This window comes from Mchenga conophoros, linkage group LG20, assembly GCF_057382185.1.
Source record: "Mchenga conophoros isolate Kocher_MC1m ecotype Shallow Benthic linkage group LG20, M_conophoros_male_GT1.1, whole genome shotgun sequence".
NCBI lineage: Eukaryota > Metazoa > Chordata > Actinopteri > Cichliformes > Cichlidae > Mchenga > Mchenga conophoros.
Genome location: NC_140545.1, coordinates 34,283,249 through 34,303,985, shown reverse-complemented (window position 1 = coordinate 34,303,985; position 20,737 = coordinate 34,283,249). Strand labels below are relative to the sequence as shown.

The following is a 20,737-nucleotide window of genomic DNA, read 5'->3' as shown; positions in this document are numbered from 1 at the left end:
AGGCCGGATAAAAGCACGTAGTCTGTTTTCCAGGAGATCAGGCATGTCAGATGTAACGTGTGAATGTTGCAGCCTCTCTGTGTTTTGGGGCGGCTCTTCAGTGTTTGTTTGCTCGCTCTGCAGAAGATCACACCAGAGTTCAGCATCCTGAACATCGTCCTGGAGCTCAGGAGGCAGAGACCCTCAACAGTGCAAACTAAAGTAAGTGCTTCATCGAGCAAGTGTGAGAGTTTAGGAGTTATTTAATCCCCAGGAACAGCACTTAAAGAACATCAGCTGCTTTTTAACAGCAAGGGAGTCAATTTCACATTATAATGGTATTCGGTTAAAATGTTGTGAAATCACTTTATCTCATAACGCAACAGCAGCCATGACACACAACATCTTTCTCTTTGTAACTCTTTAGCTTAAAAAGTTAAAGTTTAAAATTTTTATTCTTTTTCAGTTCATGAATTCGTTCTCTCCGGGTGCTCCAGCTTCCCCCCACAGTCCAAAGACAGGTGCTTAGTGGGGTTGGGTTAATTGGGGATTCTAAATTGTGGATAGGTGTGAATGTTTCTGGTGTCCTTGTGTTAGCCCTGTGTGGCGACCTGTCCAGGCTTTACCTCGCCTTCCGCCCAATGGTAGCTGGGATAGGAATGCATGAATGGATGTACATTGATCAGGCATAGCATCATGCCATAATGCCCCCCTGAAGCATAGACTCCTGAAGGTTTGCTGTGGTGTCCACACAAAAATGTTAGCAACACAGCCTTTAAGTCCTGTACGCTGGGATGTGGATCTTTGTCCAGCACATCATACAGATGCTTGATTGGATTTGGTCTGTGGAATTTGGAGACAAGTCACCATCACAATCTTGTAGCTGTGCTCCTCAAACCATTCCTCAACCATTTTTACCCTTCACCCGTAAAAGGCTGATGGGGTATTGTCAGCGGCATGCAGCATGGTCATCTTAGTTTGTGAACCTCAAGGTCGGCTTCAGGTTCTCTGAAAACCTCGTGAATGCAACAACTTGAAAACAAAGCAATGGTTTTTGAAATTGATACCATAATTGTATCTGCTGACAGGCTGAGGGGCAGCACTGCGACAGGGCACACTGTCCTGCTGAAAGAGGCCACAGCCATCAGCGAGCACGGTTTCTGCAACAATGCTTGGGTAGTTGGTACATGTCAAAGTAACATCCACGTGGATGGCAGGACCCAAGGTTTCCCAGCAGAACACCGTCCAAACCAACACACTGCTTCCACCAGCTGGCTGCCTCCCAGATAAGCGATGTAGGCAGCCAGCCATCCACCAGGATGTGAAAGCATGTTCATAAGACCGGGCCGCCTTCTTCCATTGCTCCATGGTCTACTTCTGATGTTCATGTTCCCATTCTTGAACACGGGTCAGCGCGGGCACCCTGACGGGTCTCTTGCTATACAGAACCAGCATTAGCTTCTTTAGCAGTCTGAGCTACAGTAGCTCATCTGTCAGATCAAACCACACGGGCCAGCCTTCGTTACCCATATGCATCAGTGAGCCTTGGCCGTCCACGACCCTGTCACCGGTTCAGCACTGTTCCTTCCTTGGACCACTTTGGATTGACCACTGCAGCCCGGGAACACCCCACGAGAGCTGCATTTTTGGAGATGTTCTGACCCAGTCGTCTAACCATCACACCGTCTTACACTGGCCGATCTTTCCTCCTCCTAACATGTCAACTTTGAGGATAAAATGTTAGGTTGAGTCCGCCCAGTAACAGGTGCCATGATGAAGAGATAATCAGTGTTATTCCCTTCACCTGTCAGTGGTCAGAATGTTACGTCTGGTTGGTGTATATTTATGGAGAAAGTTTGTCTCTTTTCCTCGTACTTTAGATTTCTGTAATGGAAACATTTCATTCCCTACTTTGTGACTTTTAGATTAAAATGTATTGTGTTGCACAGCGTCAGAATAACAGTGGCTTTCTTTCTTTCTTTTTCTTTTTTTTTTGTTAGTGGCTTTATTTCTGCATTTATGACTCGTCTTGTTTTCCGACCCCAGCGCGGTCAGCTTCCATCAGTCTTCCACGCTGAGAGGAAACTTTTCTTCCTTTGTTCTTCGCAGGATCAGTTCCAGTTCATCTACACAGCTGCCATCTCTATGTTTGAACAATTCCTGCAGACATCTAAGGAGCAGGTCTACAGCACCCTACAGGTAAAACACGAATATCTATTTGTGTTACAGTAACAACAAAATGAGTATGCTGGAGTCAGAGGAAGTAGACTGAGAGCAGCTGCAGAAAGAGGAAATGTTCTTTAACTCCGAGTTCCTCTTTGCAAATCCTCTGCTGCACGCAGTTTGACAGCAGAGTGCTCGGAGCACAGAGGCGGAAGGTAGGTCCACTCCAACAAACATGGCTTATTTTTGTTGTGCTTTTCTTCTGTGCTACATCAGTTTTGTAGAGTTTTCTGAGGTGATCTGAGTTTAACCTTGTTGTTTATGTCACTGCTTCAGTGGTATCTCTGCTTTCACCTCGCGAGCTGAGAGCCATGGCTCGCTTTTCTATTGCTGAACAAAAAAGGGAATTGGTGATATTTAGAAACACTGGCACATTCCTTCTTTTATTTTTATCTTGGACTTGAATTTAAACTGAGAGCCGCCTTTTAAGTTAGAATTGTACTTTATTTGTGCAAGAATGGTTTTTTTTTTTTTTTTTTTTTTTTTTAATGTATTTGTGTTTAAGCTGACATAATAAAAATGAGTACAAATGGAACAAAAATCCAGCAGTGGGTCACACAATAGAGAGAAACTCTGATAGGAAGTAGCACACAGATGGTTCTGTTTATAGTAGCATAAATACAATTATTAATAATTGACATTTAATTTTATTAAATGTAAATGTAGTTCCAAATTTTCTCAAATGCCTTTATTTATTTATTTATTTATTTATTTATTTCTACGTTTAAGGCTGATGGGGTGATTTCCAGTGGATCATATTGGCATTATTAAAGTAAATATTTTTCTTTACCTGGTACTACAGCTTCATTCTCGAAGCTCTTCTGGGCATCAAACTTTTGTCGACATTGCCACAAAATAGCATTCATGATCTTTATCCTTTTATTTCACCACCTTCAGCTACAAATGTGCGCCGTTTTGTGACGTTACAGATTCATTAACCTTCGATCCAGAGCGCCGACATGAACAGCAGCTCTCATAAATACTGTGAGAGTTCACTTTAAGGACACAGGACCCCGAGGAAAAATGACAGCTGTACACTTATCTGTGTCTTTACTGTGATATGTAAAGTAATATATGTACACAGTATTTGCATTAAAGAAATTTAACTGGCTTCTCTTCCAAAAGCTCGCTTTCTGGAAGCCTGTCCGGGGACAGGACCCAGTATTAGTGCTGCGTGAGCGTGTAAAGAAATTCAGTGCAGTTCTAACTTGTAACGTATGCAAACCAAACGTACAACCAGCTTTTGCCTCATGTTACTTTTTCTTACAGAAAATTTGCCACATTAAAACTGTGTATTGTGTTAGTGTAAGTAAATAAATTTAAGAGTTTATGTAGTATATTTAAATGACTAACACGTTTGTTGTTTTTAGTTCATTTTATATAACCTCTTAAAAACTCTGATGTAAATTTTTGAATACAGCAGTAAGTTTTTAAACAGACCAGAATGAGCGTTTCTGAACCATTTTCTGAATTTTAGGTTAAAATATTTTTTTATTTCTGTGCAAAGACTGTAGATAAATGATGGACAGATGCAGGGGTTAGATCACTCAGTTGTGAAGGTTGTGTTTTCACTGTTGCAACAGCACAAACAGGCCACACAGGTCACAGAGCCACGCCGGGCTGTTTCCCATCGACTTCTAAACAATCGGGTCTTTTTCAGGACAAAGAAGCTTCGCCCATCAGTGGGTTTGTGGACGTTTACAATCGAAAAACCTATATTGAGTTTTAAATTTAAAACCACACGAATAGAGTAACAAAACATATTTTAGACTGTTACATATAAATTAGCTTCTCAACATCACTATTAGATGCAAATAAATCCTATTTTATCACATACGAGTGCTCTGCAGTGTGCTGTTTAGGTGTGTGGTTACCCTCCAAGTCCAACTGATTGAAGGCTAACGTGTTGTTAGCTTTAGTAATATAGCTCAGTCATGTTGTGTTATTTCTATTTATGTTTTATCAAACCTCTTGAGACGGGGGAAGCTGCAGGTTTGTGATCCGTGTATTAAAATAGCCGAACAGCACGATAAACACAGTCAGAGGTTTGTTGGGCCGTCCTTATTATGTTGTACCTGTGACTGGATTAAGGATCTGATGAAGGACTTGCTGAATTATACTGGACAACATAACATCATGATCATCAGATAAATGACAACTTCATGCACCTTTTAACCATTGCATCAAAGCACATGAAGCGGCACGTCCTGTTTCCTTACAAAGACGGCAAATGGGGGGGGAAAAACGCACAAAAAAGCCCATAAACAACCTCTTAAATCAGTGTTCCTTCCCCAGTTTGAGCTGCTGTCTGCAGACACACAATGGCTATTCTAGATCTAAACACACACAACAGACATCAGAGTTTTAAAAGCAGCCTCTCCAGTGTTGTGGTTTGAATTATTCTGATCTACACATGAACCACTTACAGTGCTCGACGCAAACAAAGCTGACGAGCATCTTCTCTCACTTGCAGCAGTCTCTGCTAAAGCTGCAACATGCAAATCCCAGCCTGCGAAGCCGACACGTTTTCAAGTCAGACTCGGAGGTGATCTTCATCTCCCGTGACCTCATTTCTGTGGATTTAGGTCCGAAATAAATAAAAGGAAAGCGCTTAAGTTCAGAAATGAGACGTATCGATGTGCATATTGTCAACACGGGTGATCTGAAAAAACTGAATTGAATTTCTGCTGCTGCATTTACTCTGTGAGGGGTAGCGTTGGGACACACCCCATAAATATGAAAGTGATGATTGGCTCCACAGTTGGAGGCCTGTGTGCTACATACGTTTACTCAGTCATCTTTGTCTCACTCTGCCCAGAAGCCCTTTTCCATCTGCTGTACAGAAATCCTTCATTTCTTCTTCAAGATGAACTGAACTGTTCTTTTCTATTTTCAGACAAAGAAAACCACAACAGCTGCATCTTCCAGCAACAGGTGCGTGCATGTTATCTACAGAGAGGCACCATACATATATTAAAAAAAACACACAATCTGCTTTTACACATGAATCTGTCTCATTCCCGCCAATTTTGGTAATGCGGTTTTGCCAAAGCTGCTGGTGTGTTTGATTTCTACAAAATGTGTCTTTCGGTATCCGTGCCTAATGCTGTCATTGGTGAGAGGTGTCTGTCGGTAATGTGAACCCAAAGCACTTTAACCACGTAGTTCATGGTGTCAAAACCTTTCCAGTGAGTAAAGCTGAAAGTAAAGTGTAATTGGAAAAGTCCCAAAACACAAAAGGTTTCCTGCACGTGCCCCTGCCAACCCTCCGACCTCCTCACGTGGACCTCTTTGGTCTCTACAATGTTTAGGAAATGCGCCGTTGGGTTTAGTGAGGGTGCTGCTCGGATAGAACATGGAGCCAGTGAGCGTGAAAAACACTCACTAGCTGTGAATGCTCCAGACTATTAAGCTAGAGCCCCTCCTCATCCTTTTCTTCTTCTTTGGTGCAGCCCTATAGGTTTGGGGTATCCCTTTGGCCTCTCCCCTTTGCTACAATTCCCCTGTGGGAGAGGTCGGTGTCATTTATTTTCCAAAAACTAATTATATCTTTATCCACCCTGATGTTTCTGATTGTGTGTTTTAGTTTGTTATTGTCGTCATTACACCTGTCTTTACTAGATGCTGTGAATATGTGATGCGTGTGTGTATAGGCACTGTTAGTACGTCTTGCTAGCTTGGAAGTTGTAGTGAGGTGAGCTAACTCTCGACCCAACTGTTTATTTTTGGTTATAGGAGTTGGAGCAGGCAAGTTGTTTACTCGGAGGTCTTTCTTTTAACCTTTCATTGTCAGACACAACGCAGGCACACACCAGTTTCACTCACACACACATCGTAATGGGGAGCCAGTAGATTAAAGGCCATTTAATGCTGAATTTGAGTCATTTGCTTTGTTGCGTGCCCTGCAGGTAACGTGTGGAAAAGTTGTAGAGGAAGCTGTAGAGCCATCAGGTGCTACCAGAAAAGAGTCAGTTATATTTACCATGATGGTCTCAGAACAGCAGACTGTGGCCTGTACCATCTTAGGCACATGTGTCAGGTTAAGTAGGTGAATGGATGGTTCTTATAGCGCTTTTCTACTCTGAGCACTCAAAGCTATTTATACAACATGCCCCGTTCATCTATTCTTACAACCACTTTTTTCTATGCTTAAGTGCTTCTAACATTCACACATTAATACTCCAGTGAAGGCATCAGAGAGAAACTTGGGATTCGTTTCTAGAACAAGGATATTTGGCAGAATAGTAGCTGACCTGCTCTCTTTGTTTTGGCCCAACCAGCATAGCTGTGGTCTGAAAGGTTTTCACTGAGGTGGGAGACTGAAAACTTTACTGGGTGTAAACGGAGGCCCGTGTAGCCGCCTTGTCTTCAAAGAGCATAATTTGCGTTCTTGTTTTGATTTTCGAATCCACACACCAGCAGAGAGACGGAGTCACAGGGAGAGAACAGGCGCTCCGGAGAGTCACTGAGCTGAAAAGAGGCATGCAGCTACAGCAGAATGTTACTTCAAGGCAAATCTCAAAGGGACGAAGCGCCAAAGGCTGGTTTAAGTTTTATGTGCAGCCAGCTTCATGGTATAATGCTGGACTGTTTGTTACAAGTGATCTATGCCATCAGGGAGCTTTCATGTTCAGGCCTGCGAATCAGGCTGAGAGACACTTGCATGCACATTTGCAAGAACAAATGTAAGGGTCCATTATTTTGATTTAGCGTCAGGATATATTTGGTGTTAGCGAGTGCTCCATAGAACCAGCAGCTGTCAGATTCAGCTCTATGAGCTGAATAGAAATGTAATCAGTTGTTCTGGAAGCAGAACTGAGGGTTTTATATGCACCAAAATGTACAAGGAAATGATTTATGGCACGTGCGCTATTGACTAAATTAAAGCTTGTCGATAAACTGCGTGACGGGCCCTCATGTGATTTGTATTTCCCAGAGGAGTAGAATTGGTCTGAGATCGAGTTATGGCATTAGATTGACATCGTTTTCAGTGAGCACTCATGTCCTATGAATGGAGACGTTGTCATTGCAGAGAAGGGCACATCCATCAGATTGGAAATGTTTCACTAAAACAGCTTTTCATTGATTTGTATTGACCTTTTGCCCTGAGGAGACAAGAGCACCCAAACCATGTCAGCAAAACGACCCCCGCGGCAGCAGAGTCACCTCATCCCCTCACTCAGGGGCAAAGATTTTAGTCCCTCATACACGTTTATAATGCATGCATTCATCCTGCTGCAGTAAAAGCATTAAGGAGGCAGAATAGTTACAAGATTATTCACAATGTTCTTTCGGCTGGTATCAGTCGGTATTTTTGAGTCTCATGGAAACTCCCAGTGTGTTTGTGATAAGTGGTCATCCCAGCTGCATTGCACACATTCAGAGCTGCGATCACAAACGTGGAGAAGCCAGAAGGAAAATCAGGAGGCCTAATATCAGTCAGGCTTTAAACCAAGTCTTTAGATAATCCTGTCATCTTTGTTTTCAGTCAGCTTCGGTGACAAAGCTGCGATCTAAAGCACAGCGATAAGAGATCTGTGACTGTGCAGCACGTTTTAATTAAAACCTACCTGAGCTATTAGAATCCAGGGATCAAAAATCAATTACACAGATTTAAGATATCACAGAGGGAGACAGGTGCCACACGTGCATTAAAGCAGGTTTCTTTCCCAAACAAAAGACGCACACGCAGCTTCATATGAGACAACGGGCAAAAAACCAGAAGAGTAAATCACGCCTGCATGTGTGTAAGGGGCAATAATAAATGAGAACGTCGAGGAGAATTAGGCTTTCTAAGAGTCTTTTTGTGTGTTTTCTTTTTGCAAAGACATTTTCACCATAAATTCATGCACAAGATTGTAAATTGGTGCATAAAAATTCACCACACAGGAAAATGTCCTCGTTTTAGGGGGTCGAGAGTTCAGCCCCTTTCTTTAATTTGACACCCATCTGTGTAGGCAGAGAGACCGATATAGACAGCATGCTTCACCCCGAGGTGTTAAATTAGCACCTTCCCACCCTCCATTCCCATATGCTATCATGTTTCCGTGGAGACAGAGTGAGCGGGTAAAGAAGGGGAGGAAACGGGGTGAGGAAGTAGATGTAGGAGGTGAGAATTGGAGGACAGGGATGCTGAAGGAATGACATAAAAAGAAGAGGGGAAGGAAAAAAAGGAGAACTGAAGGGAAATGTGAGAGGGAGAAAATGATGAAAGCGCAGAGGAAACATGAGGAAGTAAGGAAGCAGCTGAGCAAGGAGGTTAGAGTAGGAGCAAATGATGAAACTCAGATCAAAGCTCAATCAATTAAACAGTCTTTACTTCCTTCCGGGACCACAGTTGGTGCACAGTGTTTGCAATCATTGTAACCACGACGACCGTGATCACGAGGCTGCAGCAGGAAGTAGAGTTGTGATTTCCTGCAGAGATGCAAATTTTAACCGACGGCAGCAGTGCTACAGTGACAGCATGAGCCACAATATAAAGATATCAGATCGACGGTGTTAATGTGAACGCTCAGTTCTGCAATGCATCATGGGGCTTGTAGTTTACAACGATACATTTTTATAGTTCCACAGTGCTGTGCTGTAAAAACTCACTTCATGTTTTGTCCACTGTGTGAAGTTCAGCGAGTGGCTGAAGTCTAGAACCTGTGGACATCACCAGTGAGATAAGATAAGATAAGATAAGATAAGATAACCTTTATTAGTCCCACACGTGGGAAATTTGTTTTGTCACAGCAGGAAGTGGACAGTGCAAAAGTTATGAGGCAAAAATTAGAATACAATAAGAATAAATACAGTACACAGCTGTACAGAATAGAATAAAATAAAATACTATATACAGTAGAATAAAATAAAATAAATATACAATAAGATAAAAATAGAATACAAATACAAATACTATATACAACTGAGTAAAAATACAACGATGACAGAAAGGATTATTGCACTTAGTATTATTGCATATGTATGGATGTGTGTGCTTGATCAGTTAAAGTCTTTATTATGGAGTCTGACAGCAGTGGGGAGGAAAGACCTGCGAAATCTCTCCGTCCCACACCGTGGGTGCCGCAGTCTCCCACTGAAGGAGCTGCTCAGTGCTGTCACAGTCTGCTGCATGGGGTGGGAGATGTTGTCCATCAGGGATGACAGCTTAGCCGCCGTTCTCCTGTCACTCACCACCTCCACTGGGTCCAGAGGGCATCCTAGAACAGAGCTGGCCCTTCGGATCACCCTGTTCAGTCTCTTCCTGTCCCCAGCAGAGATGCTGCCGCCCCAGCAGACCACACCATAAAAGATAGCAGAAGCCACCACAGAGTCATAGAAGGTCTTCAGGAGTGGGCCCTCCACTCCAAACGACCTGAGTCTCCGCAGCAGGTACAGCCTGCTCTGCCCTTTCCTGTAGAGGGCGTCTGAGTTATGAGTCCAGTCCAGTCTATTGTTCAGATGAACACCAAGGTACCTGTAGCTGTCCACAGCCTCAATGTCCATACCTTGGATGTTCAGTGGTTGCAGTGGAGAATGCTTGTGCCTGCGGAAGTCTACCATCAGTTCCTTGGTTTTACTGGCGTTGATCTGGAGGTAGTTCAGCTGGCACCAGTCCACAAAGTCTTGGGTCAGACCTCTGTACTCCTTGTCGTCCCCATCAGTGATGAGGCCGACTATTGCAGAGTCATCAGAGAACTTCTGCAGGAAGCACTGGGTGGAATTGTGGGAGAAGTCTGCAGTGTAGATGGTGAAGAGATGCTCTGCTAGTTACATAAAATGACAACTCGGATATCAGCACTTTCCAAAAGCTCGACCAAGAAGGAAGTGTTTAATTATCTTTGATTTAAAGTGGGTCACAGCTGATGCTTGTCTGAGGTCACATGGATCATTCCCACAGTCCAAAAGGCCCTTTTGAGGTGAACTTTGAGCACAGGATGACGGACGTCTGGAGGGAGTGTTAAGGCTTTAATTAAAGCAGCACCACAGGGATCCCATGCAAAGGTGCTAACATTGAGTAATCTGAGTCCAAGTGATTAATCTGGGCTGACTGCAAATGAGGAAGTGAAACTGACTAACCTGAGTAAATGTAACCATGCGTAACCTTTTCCACAATCTGATGGGTTTTCAAAAAAGCTTCTAGTCTGTAGGTTTTAGAGCCGGAAGAAACTGTTCGTGTACATGACTCGTTTGTCACATTTGAGTCGAAGCTTATTTTAAAGTTTTAATAATAGGAGTTAAAAGGTCACGCCATCCTTAAACCTTTCAGTTAACAGTAGAGGATCAAATGATACACCCACTGCTTTGAACTCATTTAAGTATTAGAAACTGTGTTCATATCCAAGACGCACTCATCAGCTTTCATAAATGCAAACATACGTGTTAGCATTTAGCTGCTGTACTGAGTTTGACCACATTGTTTCTTCATCCCAGCTCTTAGACGGCTTTCTTGTCATTTTGTAGTTAGATGTTATGGTGGAGCAAAATCTGACTGACGCTACTTTGAGTTCATTTTTAGCAAATGGTTCATCGGTCAGTGTTAAATGGCGTTTAAAAAAAACAAACCCCAAAAATGAACCACTCATGTGAAAATGCTCAGTAATAAGTTTGCATTGACGTTGGGTGAGACAGCAGCCACAAAACCTTCGGAAAGCCCGGACAAAGACTGACACAAGACTTTTGCACAGTACTGTATATTACTTACATTTCTCAAAATAAAAATGAAAAGCTGTTGACGAGTGGGATGGTATGCTGTTGCATGTGGTGTTGAGTAGCACATTGGCAGCACTCCCCATCTGCTCAGTTTTGCAGCTCATCACATATGAAACCACACTGCTGCTGTTGAGTTCTTACTTTTAATTGCAATATTTAATTCTTTTTTTTTTTTTGAGTTGGGGGCAGGGGAGTTCTCTCTTTTTTTTTTTTTTTTTTTTTTTTTTTAGTTTTGCCTGTGAAACTCAAGCTTCCTCTCCTCTGATCGCACCAGTCTAACAGTTTCTTCGCACTTCTGGTGTGCCTCTGGCACTTTTCAAATTGTGTCTACTTCAACATTTTTATTTCTTCTGTTAATCAACAGTCATATTGTTGGTGGGAGAAGAGTGAAAGCATGTCACGCCTTTAAACAGTCATTTTCAGGTTAGTTTAGGAAGCTAACGTCATGCTTTTGTGTTTGCTACTGTCAGGAAGTGGTCACCTATCTCTGTCCAAAACTAGAAACATACCTACTATTAATAAACAACGTGGTGCATCTTTGTTCTGAAGTCAGAATATAAAGATGTTTCTGTGAAAACCAAATTGGATACAAAGAATCCAAACTGGAAACAAGCTGACGTAAATAGGAAGATGTGATGCAGGGGTTTTGTGGATTCTATATCTGGTCTTCTGAAACTAAATGTGGCCACATTTGACAGGTGCTCTCAGGAGCTAATTCTGGTGCGCCGTACAGGTGCAATGTACACAAATAAACACGCACTTACTAATTAACATATTGAAATGCTGGGATTTAATACCCCAAAACTGGAAAATAAACTTTGTGGACAAGCTGTGGAATTTTCTGACATGTTATTTGGTGCGTTGTTAAAATCAGTCCAAAAGGCAACAACAGCACAAACATGGTCCAGTTTAGAGACTTGGCTGGGGTGAGCAGCAGCTACAGCTTCCTGTGTTAGCGTTCGTCGGTTACGTGTCATTCCCCTAAAAAGAAGTGTTGCAAAGGGGGAAACTAGCTGCAGAAACCAAAGCTGTTTTTAGTCACAGGCTGTGGAGTTGTTGCTGCTGTAAACTTGGACGTTTTACTGTAATTTTTACCACCGCTTGGTCCTGATCATCACTGAGCTGCACACGATTGAAAATGTGGCCTCATACAGCAGCTCAGATGTACTTGTCCTTCTCTCTGTCTGCATGCAGATTATCACAGCAGGTTGTCATGAATGATACGTACGCTGTGGTCAACAAGCCCAAACACGCCCATCCACCCCCATCGGCTCCCACCTACTCAGCTGTACCCCTGTCCAGATCCAATCCTGGAAGCAGGTAAAGAAACTAAAGTGTGCTTTATGCAGACATTTTAGGATTTTGTGATGCACAAACATGTAAAAAGAATAAATGGTTATTGTTTATGAAAAGTCTCATTCCACACCCTAAATCCTCGCCGTCTTCTACTTCACCACAGCAGTTCGTCTGCTGTCGTCTCAGCATATCGCTTGCATCCTGTGTGGACAGATCTTCTGTCACACTAACCCTGTGCTGGTCCTCCTTCACTACATGATCCTTCTCCGTGGTCGTGGCTGCTCAATCTTCAGCTCCTTTGTCCAGTGTATCCGCTCTCCTTCCTCTGGACATGTCCAACCAATCGCAGCCTTGCCTCTCTAACTTTGTCTTATCCTCGCCATTCTGCCTGCAGTCTATTCCCGACCTTTCTTTGTTGCTTTGGCTGATTGACCCCTTCACTCCCTCTTGCCTCTTTACACCTCCACCCTAAAGGCGTGGCATGCTTGCTGGACGCCCTTCCTGACACAACCGCAAAGGGATTTGTCCCAGGATCTTTCACTTGTTACACTATAGAGCCACAAGACCTCCACTCACTGATCATGGCTGTTTTGTCCTTTCAGGACAATGCCCACCTCCCATCACTATGACAACGACCCCAAGAGTGTGTCAGCTGCTCCCATCTACAGCACCGTCAAACCCCGAGCTAAACAGCAGAGCCTGCCACCCTCAGTGACACCCATCTATGACATAGCATCACCGACCGGTCAAAAGCCTGGGGAGGGCTCAGACTATCAGCTGGTTGCAGGTAAGAAGAGGGTGGTGAAGGAGGGGCGGGCGAGTGCTGTTTGGGATTTAAGGGGACGTGAAGACTCGAAATGTAAGGCAAGGCAAGTTTATTTGTATAGCACAATTCAACAACAAGGTGATTCAAAGTGCTTTACAGAGACATTAAAAACAACAATAAAAAGCATGATTTAAAATTGATTAAAAAAATCAGTAGATAAAATCAGTAGTTAAAATATAAGTTTTGAAATTTAAGCTTAAAAGTGTGGATTTGGTGCAGCTGAGAACAGGTGAGTCTTCAACCTGGATTTAAATAAACTGAGTGTTTCAGCTGATCTGAGGCTTTCTGGGAGTTTGTTCCAGATATAAGGAGCATAAAAGCTGAATGCAGCTTCTCCGTGTCTGGTTCTGACTCTGGGAACTGATAAAAGACCGGATCCAGATGACCTGAGGGATCGGGAAGGTTCATACTGGGTCAGGAGGTCACTGATGTATTTTGGTCCTAAACCATTCAGAGCTTTATAGGCCAGCATCAGAACTTTAAAGTCTATCCTCTGACGGACAGGCAGCCAGTGTAAAGACCTCAGAGCTGGACTGATGTGGTCCACTTTTTTGGTCTTAGTGAGGACTCGAGCAGCAGAGCTCTGAATGAGCTGTAGTTGTCTGACTGATTTTTTTTTTTAGGTAGACCTGTAAAGATGCTGTTACAGTAATCAAGCCTACTAAAGAAGTAAATTCACTCTTTTCTTCCTGCAGCTGAGAAATCTTCAATGGACTGTAACGATTATGAAGATTTTTCCTCTTCAGTCTCAGATGTGACCAGCTTCTGTTCGCCTGGTAGCATCGGTCAGTACACCTGTTCTCACAGTTAATGTAATAGTACCTCATTTTGTTGTTCATGTTGTCACACCTCACAGACTCATAATTTCAGGTCTTTCCCTCTCAACTTTTTGTATATAGACACTTGTAAAGTTATGCTTGGCCAGTGTTGGGACTAGAGATGGCACGATACCACTTTTTTATGTCCGATACCGATACCGATATCATAAATTTGGATATCTGCCGATACCGATATGAATCCGATATAGTGTTTTTTAATCAACAAAACTGTTTTTTAAATATCTTGCTGCATTTTGTATAAGTTCATACTCAAGTTTAAAACAACAACTACACTAAAGCTATTCTGTTATACCTGTATGCAAAAAAAAATATTTCATAGTTCAGCAATACTGATCAATCTAATAAACTTAAACCTGCACCATCCTCCCTATTCTGGTATTTTAAAGAGTACTTAGCGTAAATATTAAGCAACCTAACTAATAGGGTTCCAACTCCCAGCAACAACAAAAATAAATAAATAAAAAATAGGGAACCACCCCTCACGCTCCACCTCATGATGCTTAATCGACGTAATCAACCTTAATTTGATGCAGTGTGGAAAAAAAATACACAGAAATCAATTATTTTTCAAGAAATATTAAATAGATTCAACATCTTTCTTCAACAAAATTGCAGACTGCACAGATGGTACCTTCCCAAAGTAAAAAGTACTATAGCTTACTAGGGTATATATATTAGACTTAACAGTTACTATATACAATAATGGACTTCTATACATTTTACATCAGATTAAAACTTTGGGTGTAAGATTCAGATAAATATTAAATAATTAAAAGCTCGACATTTTAAATGAGAATAAGAAAGAAAAGTATGTCTTTGTGCCCCCTTTTCCCTGTTCATGCCCTATCAGCCCCCCTGGCTAAACTTTGCTAGATCCGCCCCTGCACAGTTACCAGCCGTCAGCTACGTAGAAAAAGATCCTCGAGTAGAAAGTAATAATAAATAAATTCTAACAACAGCTTATCAAGCTTAAACGTGCTGCTGTTGTTCAGCCGCTGGTTTCCTCTTTCTGGTGCAAAGTGGGCCAAAAGCAAACAAGAGACACGGACTCGCGACAGAAAAGCCGATCAGCTGATCATTAAGCAGTTTCATGATTGAAGTAGCAGCCGGAGAGCGAGAGGCAGTCGCTCGTTAAGCTTAACGCAGGAATGCTTTACAAACATTCAGAGATGGACTTACACACTTGCTTTACTTCTCTCGGGGATAACTTTGTCGGAGATGAAATGCGGGGTTGCTAAGCGAAGCTCCACATGCTATCCAGACCACCGACAGGTCCCGCATGCCACAGCCGCTCTATCACGTGATGCATACTGCTCCGACGTGCTAATGTTCTGAGGTGAGTTACGGTGTGTTGCAAGTTTTGTGAGGTGCTTTCGTGATATTTAATGGATCGGATTACATTTTTTATTTTTCTCCGATATCCGATCCAGTAATTTAGGTCAGTATCAGACCGATACCGATACGTAATATCGGATCGGTCCATCTCTAGTTGGGACTAACGCGTTATTAAGTAACGCGTTACAGTAACTACGTTATTATTGTGGTAACGAGCACAGTAACTAGTTATTATGCCAAAACCAGGAACGCGTTAGTCGTTACTGGGATTTAGATAGGCTCGTTATTCGTTGCTTCGTGTGGTGGCTATCGCGGAGCTTCCACAGATTCAGTAACATTAGCAAGTGGTGGAGGCCAGCAGGTGGATGAGGGAAAGGGGAGGCAGGAGGAGGAGAGACCCGAAGCGGCCGCCGGTCCGAGTGTCAGGTGAACTGAACTTCAGGTAAGAAGTTATGACCTGCAGTCTATCTGGGTCAGATATAAACCAAGTTTAGGTGGAGTTTATTTTCGTTATGCTGACGTTTTCATACTGCGTACTAGCTAGCATGACGGAGTTTCTATACAGCTGGGTGGGTGCTATGTTACTGATGTTAAACTTTATTTTGTTCATAAGGTTAATTATTAGAGTTGCCAACCGTCCCATAAAAAAACGGAATCGTTCCGTATTCAGAGAAAATATTACGCGTTTCGTATTGAGGTGAAAAGGAACACAGTTTGTCCCGGACTTCAGCTAGAATGAAAAAGACACAAAGCTGGAGTTATTCTGTGTTTACGCTGCACAGCTGCCTCTTCTTCTCTCATCCTCTCCCCTCCCTCTCCCGTTTCTACTTCAATCATGAAACTGATCAATGATCAGCTGATCGGCTTTTCTCTCTTGTTTGTTTATCGCCCACTTTGGGCCAGAAAGAGGAAACCAGCGGATATCGCGTTAAACAACAGCAGCACGTTTAAGCTTGATCAGCTGTTGTTAGAATTTATTTAATATTAATTTCTAGTATCAGCTGATGTTTGCTGGAGCCACAGCTGTAAAGCTGCTGGTCATGATATGGTTTGGTTATGTGGTGAGAGGGAAACATGAAGATGAAACCAGGAGATGTCCTTACTGAATCATCAGAGCTGAACAGGTGATGGAGAAACAGGTTTACCTTTTAGGTGACATGAATGAGTTGAAGGGAAGTTATGAACTGTTTCTGAGAGACAAATAACACCAGGATCCTTTTCTAAGTAGCTGACAGCTGGTAACTGTGCAGGGGCGGCTCTAGCAAAGTGTTGCCAGGGGGCAGGTAGGACATTAACAGGGAAAGGGGGGCACAAAGAAATACTTTTCTTTCTTATTCTCATTTAAAATGTCTCGCTTTTAATAAATAATTATCTGAATCTTACAACAAATGATTGATAGATTGATACATATATACCATCAGAACAGTGAACATCACTGTCACAACAGCGTTTGTTTTCATTCAAAGGCTTTATGATTTTTCCTATAATGGTGGGCGGTCTCTAGTCAAAATGCCCGGGCCGATTTATTTATTTTTTTGTCCCAGTCCAGCCCTGTAAGCAGCTCATCTGCAGTCTGGTGTTACCCACATCTTCCTATTCAGACGGCAGAATTTCTGAGTTCTGAGTACAATGAAAGCACCACGACTGCAGTTTTTGTGTTGGATGTAAAAGGGAACATGACGCTGTGACGTAGGCTAGAATCATGGCGGCGGTCAAAGTTACTTTGCCTAGTAACTAGTTACTTTGAAAGTAACGAGTAACTTGAAGTAACTGAGTTACTTTTGATAGAAGTAACTAGTAATGTAACTAAATTACTATTTTAAAGTAACTTACCCAACACTGCGCTTGACACATTTGAACACACTCAGTAAGCATCATCTTTCTACACAGAGAAGGGGCATCGTTTAACCCAGTCCAACTCATTCCTAACCTAATCAAATACTCTGTGGATTCTGTAACTAACCAGCTAACACACAAGAAAAAATAGAGCAAAAAAAGAAAACAAACACAAGATCCTGAATGGGAGATTCCACACTCTCGGTGCCGGGCTCGGACTACACAATATGTGTGTTGTAGTGCTCACTGTGTCACATTAGGCCAATTAGAGAGTCGGTGTGTCTAAAAAGCATGTGTGTAAATATAGGTTGAGTAATAGCAACTAAGAAATGTCATTTTAATGTGTATGTAATGATATAGTGGTTGCATGTTAGTGTTTTAAGGGCATGTATTGTGCTCATTCTAGCTTCATATATTTTTTTTTTTTATCCAAGGACTCAATGGGTAGTTGGCAGGACTTGCAGTTCAAAATAATTATGTCTTTTACTGGTGCTGTTCATCCTCAATCAAACTCAAGCCACTTTTAAGCTAACATACTTCTGACTGGCTGCTGCTCATAGGCAGAAAGTCTTTAAGCTAAGCATAAGAGTGACAAGAACGACAAGAAATACTCAGACTGAGATTTCGGTGTGGACATTAAGCTTTGGGTCAGGACTTTTTTATAGAGAGTAATGTGAACCATGTCTGACCTCTGTGTAGATGGATCGTCTCAGACGTTGTCTGGGCTCAAGTTTGGTCGGTTTTCAGTTTCTTCTTCCCGCCTGATTAATGTGTTACACTCTGCCCATCAGGGACCTTAAAAATGAACTTTCTTTAAGAACAATTTAACCCTCGTTCAGCATAGACACAGCTGTGCTAATGTGTTTTTAACCAGTCTAACCATAGCTAGTCACCAGGTATCACATCTTTGTTTGTCAGCCATTCAAACTATACTAACTCTCCAAACTGTTATTTAGTTTCCATCTTAGTTTGTGTCCAAAGTTTAAAACATGTTCTTACTGATGTATTTAATCTTTAGATGGAAACAAACTAGCTAAACTGCTAGCTTCTAGCTAAACTGCTAAACGTCTAGCTAAACATCTAGCTAAACTTTGTAAATCCTCTCTTTCATGGATGAAAGAGGATTAAGCAATATTATAAAACCTGTGACTAGTTACACTGATCATTTAAACTCTGTTGCCCAACCCTGGAGACCTGTCAGTCTAGTTAAAAATGTTTGTTTGTTTGTTTGTTTGTTTGTTTTTTTTGTCACACTGTCACTTTGCTGCTCTTGTTTGCACATTTGCACGTGCATTTTGTTGTCTGCTGTCTGTTAACAAAAAAAAAAGAAAAAAAAAAAGTCATCCTTAGATAGTTAGTTAGTTTTTGTTAATTTATGTTGTAATTCATGTTAGGTCAGTCTGTCTTGTCTCTGCTAGCCAGCTAACTACGCCTCTTAGTTAGCTAGTTTAGTGTTTTCTGTTTATTTATGTTGTAAATTTATGTTGCATGTAGCACCTTGGTCCTGGAGGAACGTTGTTTCGCTTCACTGTGTATTAACTGTGGTTGAAGTGACAATAAAGTTGACTTGACTTATTTGCTGACTGGGAACCACTTGCTGACCAGCTGGGGAAAACGCATTTTCCCAAGTGACTGAGGATTATCAGGGGGTCGCGATCTGGTCAGTAGTCCTGCGAAGAGAGAAAGAGTTTGGACTGTTTAACTCTCTGGTCTCTGTTTTTCAGAACTGAAGGAAGATTTTGCTCCAAAAATGAGTAAAGATGTCAAATAGGTGCTCTTGGAAACCTTTTGGGTGTTCCATTGGAGCTTTTCTAGCTGCTCAGAAATAAGGATTGTTTTATGTTTATTACTATTATCTGACAGCTACACTGTGGTGTGCTACTAACTATTTTAAATTTTGCTTATGAATACTGAACATGGTGTAGGTGGTATGGGGGAGGTGATGGTGATAAAAAATGTGCTAGTTGGCAGTGGTGATGACAGAAGAGAAGACGGTTTACTCACAGTTGGACTGCTCTCTTATTGCTGCATTTGTGTGTCACATAGTGAAGTTATACTTTCTCTGATTTTCTTTATTTTGTTATTTTTCAGGGTTTAACTGTCGGATTCAGAAGCCCAGAGGACCCAGAGATCCTCCAGCTGAGTGGACTCGGGTGGAGAGATGAACTGGTTTATCAGAGACTGTTGGACTGGACTGGACTGAATTAGACTTGAATCTGACTGTTTGTGTGATTTGATTTGCTAAACTGGTGTCACTGTGATCATCTGACCGGGTTCAGAAAGCTGCCTGTAAATATTTATCGAAATCATGCTTGACGTGTCTGTATTTTATGTATTTAAAGGTTCAATTTACCTTTTTGGTGGGAATAATTTAATATGTTAAATATTTCGAATAGACGTTTACAGACTTTGACCACAGTCTTAAATCATATTTGACCTCCTGACCAGGGGCTTTATCTTATTTTAGATGTTGAATCTTCACTGTCACTATCATTTGAAGACACAAAAGCTCAGTATCACTAACATTTGATTTTGTAACGTGAGTGTTAATGACAAATTGTAAAAATAAAAATGGAACATCACATCTGCTGAGCGTAATTAATTTTTTTTACTAATAAAGGATTTCTGTTAACTATAAGGTTTCATGGGGGAAAAGGATTAATTTGGCTCAACACACCTTAAGTTTTTATATTTGAAGGTTTTGTGCTTTGTACATTTTAAACAAATGCTACAAGAAGCTGATCCACGCAGGATTGCTTTTCACAAAATGGTGAAAAGTAAAAGATAAAACCTGGTTCTTTGGTCTGTGAAGTACCTAAAAAAAGGAAATTATATCAACAAGTGAAGTACTCTCAAACACACCAAAGCAGAAGTCCTCGAAGTCCTCAGAGCTAATCTCAGTACAGTCAGTCACTATGGAATAATATTCCTGGTTGGTTGCCTACATTTCCCTTCATACACCTGATGGGATTTTTCATTAGCTCCTGCCTGCAGCCAGGTTGTCCAAACGCCACACCTCATATTGGCCTTCCTCATGTGCTAGATTGCACATCCCTGACTCCTCTTGTCACTCTAAGGATGAGCCAAGGAAACTGGGATTTAACAAAATAAAACCACCTTGCTTTGCAGCCTCATTTTAAAGCAATTAAATGAAATCAATTAAATATATTTGAGCCAACTGCATCATAAATAGTTTTGTTCGAGCCCTGCAGCTGTATTTTATCATCTCATTTTAGTGCTCCTGACTTTTTAAAATATATTTAGGGTTAAATTCACAACAACATGAACACATTTGTTTTTAAAACACAAACACATGGTGAAGAACAAAGTCTGAGCATGAAGCTGAAACAGCTGCTGAATACAAAGGCCTGGCTGTTTGTAGAGGAGTCCTTCCTCCTGAGGAGTACCGCCCCTCTTTAATACACGGGGGCAAAGAACACATGGGATGCAGAGGCAGCCTCTTCACTTTGTAATGCAGACTTTCAAGTAACCCGTTCCAAAGCAACCTTGATGACATTACACATGTTCCCTATGAAACTCACTTGTTGTGTATGTTTGTTGAACCTGGTGTCTAAAACACAGTGTCCCAGATGACCACCAGGAGGCAGCAGAGCAACACCAACCAACAGCAGGAAGGCCTGGAGCCTGTTGGTGTGTGAAAGCAATAAAGGGAAGAAGAAGAACAGAGGCTCCCGAAGCAGTGTGA

At 41.8% G+C, this 20,737-nt stretch overlaps 1 protein-coding gene across 3 annotated transcripts in view; it reads left to right on the top strand.

Annotated features, from left to right (window-relative positions):
- The window catches only part of ptpn18 (protein tyrosine phosphatase non-receptor type 18), a 35,620-nt gene extending 16,003 nt beyond the window's left edge, over window positions 1-19,617 (top strand). For 2 of the 3 annotated variants that reach the window (XM_085260963.1, XM_085260962.1), the window contains exons 10-16: window positions 124-201; window positions 2,089-2,178; window positions 5,099-5,136; window positions 12,094-12,219; window positions 12,798-12,982; window positions 13,717-13,806; window positions 19,123-19,617. In XM_085260963.1, the coding sequence (XP_085117089.1) occupies window positions 124-201; window positions 2,089-2,178; window positions 5,099-5,136; window positions 12,094-12,219; window positions 12,798-12,982; window positions 13,717-13,806; window positions 19,123-19,196 (681 nt within the window). In that variant the 3' untranslated portion in view covers window positions 19,197-19,617. Of the gene's footprint in view, window positions 1-123; window positions 202-2,088; window positions 2,179-2,321; window positions 2,358-5,098; window positions 5,137-12,093; window positions 12,220-12,797; window positions 12,983-13,716; window positions 13,807-19,122 lie in introns of all 3 variants that reach the window. The other variant, XM_085260964.1, reaches the window with a different exon arrangement.
- The last annotated feature ends 1,120 nt before the right edge of the window (window positions 19,618-20,737 follow it).